The 6000-nt window shown below is 38.6% G+C and overlaps 1 protein-coding gene across 4 annotated transcripts in view; it reads right to left on the bottom strand.

Annotated features, from left to right (window-relative positions):
• The window catches only part of sdk1b (sidekick cell adhesion molecule 1b), a 296949-nt gene that overhangs the window by 112227 nt on the left and 178722 nt on the right, over positions 1-6000 (bottom strand). For 3 of the 4 annotated variants that reach the window (XM_055009968.1, XM_055009969.1, XM_035943818.2), the window contains exon 6: positions 5566-5592. The exons of the other annotated variant lie outside the window; for it this stretch is intronic. In XM_055009968.1, the coding sequence (XP_054865943.1) occupies positions 5566-5592 (27 nt within the window). The remainder of the gene's footprint in view (positions 1-5565; positions 5593-6000) is intronic. 4 annotated transcript variants of the gene reach the window in all.

Raw genomic sequence — 6000 nt, 5'->3', positions numbered from 1 at the left:
TGGAACGACAGGGGAGAAACACGGGAGGAAGAAAGAGGCAGGAAGCATGTAGCAGTAATGGTGAGGCAGCTCTCGGGAGTAGTCAATAGTTATTTGATTAATTTTGAGCATTATATCAGTTGTGCTGTTTTAGCTGCTTGACGAAATTTGAAATGACATAATGAGGTAACATTTCATCAGTGCTACACTGAAATAAGGGCGTGTGTGATTGCTTCATGCTTGCAAAGTTTTTTTGGGTACAGTAGGGAGAAAGTAAGATGAAATATTTTCCCCAAGTTAACTCTGACAGTTGTGAACATTTGACAGTGGTTCATGGGTTTGTCTGCTACACACTCCTGCACGTGGTTAACACTTAAAAAAAACTAATGTAATTATTAGGGCTGTCAAAATTAATGAGGATTAATCCATCATCATGATTAGCCTGATTAAAAATTTCAACGCAATTAATGCGTCTGCAGCGCAGAATGACTCAAAATCCCTGAAACGTCTCTGGCAACGCATTCGGTCAGCTTGTCCAAGTAGACTTGCCGTTGCGCATGTGCAAATGGGCAGTTGACCCGGTAGTAGCAGAACGAAGCAACTTGAAATAGAAGACGGTAAACAGTACAGCCTAACTGATTTATCGGTCGGCCGATTAAATCGCCCAGTTATAGCTCTTTTCAAATAATCATCATCGGCCGGAGTTTTGCCGATTAAACGGCAATATATTCCTAATTTCTCATAAAACAGTAAATGCTGTTAAGTGTCGGAGTCGCGCAGAATGATGTCCTTGCGCTGTTTGTTCAATACATGTTGCGCTGAGTCCAATCGATCCTCAGTCCTCACCGCTGTCTTCTCAGTAACGTACAGGAGTAAACTGCAGTCAGGCCACATTACAGGAGTGTGCTGAGCCTACAGGTAAGTTTGTAACGACTTTGTGGAATTAACAATGACTCAATATGTCTCCCGTTTCAGTTAAGAGAAAAAGTTAAAGTTCAAACGATTAACATTACTGTCTGTCTTCAACAACCGTCATGATGTCATATCACTCTTAGTTTTACTTTGTCAGAAATACTATAACATGACCCAGGCTGTAAAAGCAACTCACTGTGATGTTGTGGAGTAACATTAGTGTCGGACTATTTGTGACCATTATATATTTAAAATGTAGCTCTGTCAAAGATAACATGTTTTACATCTGAGAAATGAGTCTCTGGTTTTATTTTGGTTCATATGAGTCCTAACTTCATGTCAAAGAAAATAATGGAGTAGAGAAAATGTGATTGAACATTAAAGGGCATCAGAGGGCTGCAGAACTAATGTTTTGGCTCCACTCATTATGTTGCTTAAATACAGCATGCATATATATATATATATATATATATATATATATATATATATATATATATATATATATATATATATATATATATATATATATATGCTACCTCTAATTTGCAGCAACAATAAGTACAAGACAAAATGCATTTCATAACTCATTTATAGACTGACTCTTTTTTTTTAAGGTTATATAATTTCCCAGAGGTGTAAATGCTTTGTTGCATGTTTTTGCACTTGAAAATTCCTTTCTGTTGTAAAGTTAGCCAAATATTAAAGAAGTATTGTAGAACAGTAAAATGTTCTGCCTGTAATTCATATCTTTGTTGTTGTAAGCCTCAAGGGACCAAAAAAGAAGTTATTTTCATTATATATATTTTAAATTAATCGGCTATTTAATCAGTTATCTGATTTTTTTTTCTGCCAAATATTGGAATTCAAGCAAAGAATCCATATCGGTCTGGGCCCCCAACTAAACAGCACACTGGCCCTCTTGGTGGGAAATTTGAACACAAAAAAACCAAAAACAACCAAAAAAAAAAAACAAGACGAAACACTCGACTAACATATAGCAATATGCACACTCTGCAAGATGGAGTTTTCTTTTACCAAAGCACGTCCAGTTTAAAGTACCACATTAACGCAAAACGTGCTAGTTTGGGATTCTAACAAGAACCTTTAAAGTTCTTTAATAAACACCTTAAGTGCATATATATTCTCTTCTTTCTGGAGTCTGTGCACGCAAAATCAAAAGCGATTAATAGATCCAAACATGAATGAGATGTGATCGGGATTAATGGAAATTAATCCACAGCAACCCTGCGATTAATCTGATTAAGAATTTTAATCGTTTGACAGCACTAGTATTTATTCAAGTATGTACACTATTGCAGGGCTAAAGTGGTGCTGCCACAATGAGTAAGAATGTTTGATGGAGCAGACAAAATGAAGTAAAACCTGCAGGTTTCTTGAGTTCACCACAGCTCACACAGCCCTGACAGGCGACACATACATTCTGCTGTTTGCATTGAGTCAGTGCACTGAAGCAACCAGTGCTCTGCTCACTGTCTGAACACCTGAAAGCTGCACTGTCATCTGCTGCCACTGCCATCGCTGCTGTTCTCAGAGTTCCACCTTCATTCCAGCATCCTCCTGCAGTGTCTAATGTAAGCCGGTGCTATTTTCTATACAGTATCTTACTGCTGCCACGCTTTACTTCTTATAGTGCTGAATTTTCAGTCCCTGTAGGGAGTGATGAGGTCCTAAACAATGCGACATATAATGCCAAATATCAGAAAAAGATCCATTTTGCACGACTTGTCTGGTTTAAATGACGCCAATTGTTGAGTGTTGATGTGGTTTAAATGATATTCGACGTACGGATAATGCCAGCTAACTGCAGGGACAGGGAACCCAAACAGGGAATGTTTTGAAAGTTGCACTGAAGCTAAAGCATTTTTGTCTTCAGTCATGGTGGAAAACAACTAACTACATCCACTTAAGTACGATTTTGAAATCCTTTCTCTTTCCATTGTGGACGACTTTTAGGGCTGAAACGATTCCTTGAGTTATTCAAGTAATTCGATTACTAAAATTCCTCGAGGCAAACTTCTCTGAATCAAGGCTTCATTGCATCTACTACATACTAGACCCCAGGACACCAACTGGTGGACCACGGTCCCAGTCCGGACCTAGACCTATGATCAATAAATGATAAGGGGATTTTAAAGTTGACGGGATGCTTCCATTTTAACCGATGCAGCTTTTCTAGTGTTTACGGTGTTTAGCAGATCAGAGGCTGAACTATGAAGGCACTTTGACATAGTCAGACTTTCTTTGTGTGAGTTGGCTCGACAAAAACTAAAACCTCAGTTAACAGGTATGGAAGTTGTTTTCAACTTTCCTTGTCAACTCAGACTTTCTGCTTCAAACTCATCCACACAAACAGCAGTGTTTAATACATCATTTGACTAGTTTTCCACACAAAATGAAATGATTGTGTTCATCTGCTTCAGTCAACAGGTTGTCTTAATGGAGAACAATGAGGAACATAAAAATTTATGATGATAAAAAGCTGCAACTGTAAGTCAGTTAAGTTAAACTGATCAGTTTTCTTATTGGTGTTCTGTCAGCTGCAGTACCAGCAGTTTAAATGGACCAAACATAAAAACATATTCATGTGATTTCTGCATCATCTAAAACTAAATCTAAATACTACACTATATATGTACAATACCCCTGTACTACACTATGTATGTACAATACACCGCAAATGTCCGCCCATGTTCCACTAGGACAGTTTTCTGTTGCACAGCGCGCTCATTTCCACTTTTGATGCTATAATGCGCATGCCAAGCGTGGAATCTGATTACTTGATTAATAGCCACAATAATCGATAGAATACTCGATTACTAAAATAATCGATAGTTGCAGCCCTAGCTAATTTATACTTCCATTCCACTACACAACATTACATTGCACTTTCTGCTCCACTACATTTATCTCACTGCTTTGACACTGGATGCGATAGATATAATAGCGAGCATTTAAAAACATAATAACACATTGTTAAAACAAGTGGTTTCTAGCCTTTGTGGCTTCTGACAATGAGCAGTGTAATCAGAGTTACATCTCAGATATCTCTGAAGAGTAAGCAGCTTCTTCAAACATTGATTTTACCTTCAGAGAGATCAAACCAGCACTATTAGTTTAAAATATAACTATATTTGATGAGAAATCTTATGAAAAGGAAGATTTTTCATGCAGGAATAGGCATTTTTACATTGCTGCATTTTATCTAGGTCAATATTTTAAATATTTGCCCCATCACTTATGATATATATGGGTGGAGATGATAGAATCCATTTGATGTGATTGATTATATTAAATGTGGGCGGGGCTTAGTGAACACAGCGATGATGGAATCTGGAGCCTCCATACGCCATATTTATCTCTGCAGGGCAACAGTTATGAGGACAAATCTGACCTCAACCACATTCTCAAATCCAAAAAAATATTTTCTGCTAATTACTCCAAATCACATTTCATTGATAAATGCTCCCTGAGTGCAGATCTCCTCAAAAATAGTTTTCTGTTTTACAGAGGAGGATGAAATGCATTTTGATCACAAAAAAACTAAACAACGCACAACACATGTAACAAAGTTTTACCTAACCATCAACAAAGGGACACAAGATTACAACTGTATGATTATATTTAAATAAATATTATTGTCATTGCATGGGGACTCGGGGAAAAAGCTGTTCTTTGTGTGTTTTGATGGATTTTTCTGTCAGATGGAACATATGCTTCAGTTTCAGTCAGTGCGTCAGTTTTAATTAATCCCGCTCAGTGTCATTTTGTGTTTCACTTGTATTTTACACCTAATCGTAACCCAAAATGCACTATGCTGCACACTGAACGCATCCTGGGGGTACTGAAACAAAGCCGATGCTGTTTTTTTCTACTTTCAGTGCACAGACTGTTTAAACTCTGGATGCTTTTCATTAAGTTAACGCGTCTCCTCACTTCCCTCTTTACACGTCTTCAGCTCCTCCCAGTGAGCAAATAAGAGGCAAAAAAGAGACTCTAAATGAGAAATCCTTCATTCCATAGCATTAGTTTTAAGGGCTGGCAGTTGCTCATGAATTCCTGCAGCTGTATCACCTGTTAGCACCCACAAAGGTTTCTAATTAAAGACTTCCGCTTCGGATACACCTGTGTTTTCTCACATTCTTTCCAAATCTGCTCGTCTCTTAGAAAAGCTTCAGTAATTGGAAGATCCTCCATGATGGTGGAGGGAGAACAATTTCTAGGTTGAGTGTATAAGCAAGGAAACATATGTTAGCATAATGAAAAGCACCCATAGTGGTAGATTAATATAGCTCAGGCTGAACCAAATGTCAGACAGCAATGGATCGTGACGGATATGCATAATGTTAGATGCAGCCTTTAAGTGCTCAGAATGTTTTGCCAGATGGTGTAAAGATGGGCGGCCTTAAGGTTAGAAGAGGTCAACTGTAGGTTTTCTAGCCATGAGACACCAGAAACAGTAAAACTTCACCAGAGAAACATCTGTTACAGTGTGTACCCATCACCGCTGCTAATGTGACCTTCGGCAGAGCATTTAGCCGAGTAGCTCTTGGGTCTGAGCAAAGGGTCACGACAGCATTTGTTTCTGTTCAGATGGACAGAGAAGTCCGAGTGGAAGAGCAGGACAGATAATGCAAATGTAAATGGGTTCTTTACCTGTTGACCCGCGGTTTTTCTTGCCAACTGTCCGTCAGCCAGAGAGAATGAGATGAAAAGAAGTTGGAGAAGAGGGGAGATATAGAGCGGGAGAAAGGGGGAGAATGGGAGAGATACAATTTAGATTTCAAATATTTCCTCAGGGTGCAGTAAAAAAAAAAAAAAAAGAACAACACATTTAGCAAATACACAAAAAGAGAAGCAAAAGAAAAACCGGCAGCTCTGTGGTGTCTCGGAGTTTTCCAAAGCACACTGGATAAGGAGGCTCCTTTCTGGAAGAAGGAGGAAAAAACATGCAAACAGAAAGCAAGAGACACAGAAATGGATGATGGGGAAGAACAGGCAGAGAGGAAGAGAGAAATGGTGTGTTATCATGGAGTCCAGAGGAAGACGGGCTGTTTGTAGCCCATCCATCAACTGCCAGCCACTAAATTT

This window comes from Amphiprion ocellaris, chromosome 4 (assembly GCF_022539595.1).
Source record: "Amphiprion ocellaris isolate individual 3 ecotype Okinawa chromosome 4, ASM2253959v1, whole genome shotgun sequence".
In the NCBI taxonomy this organism is placed as follows: Eukaryota; Metazoa; Chordata; class Actinopteri; family Pomacentridae; genus Amphiprion; species Amphiprion ocellaris.
This window is presented reverse-complemented; position numbering and strand designations above follow the sequence as displayed.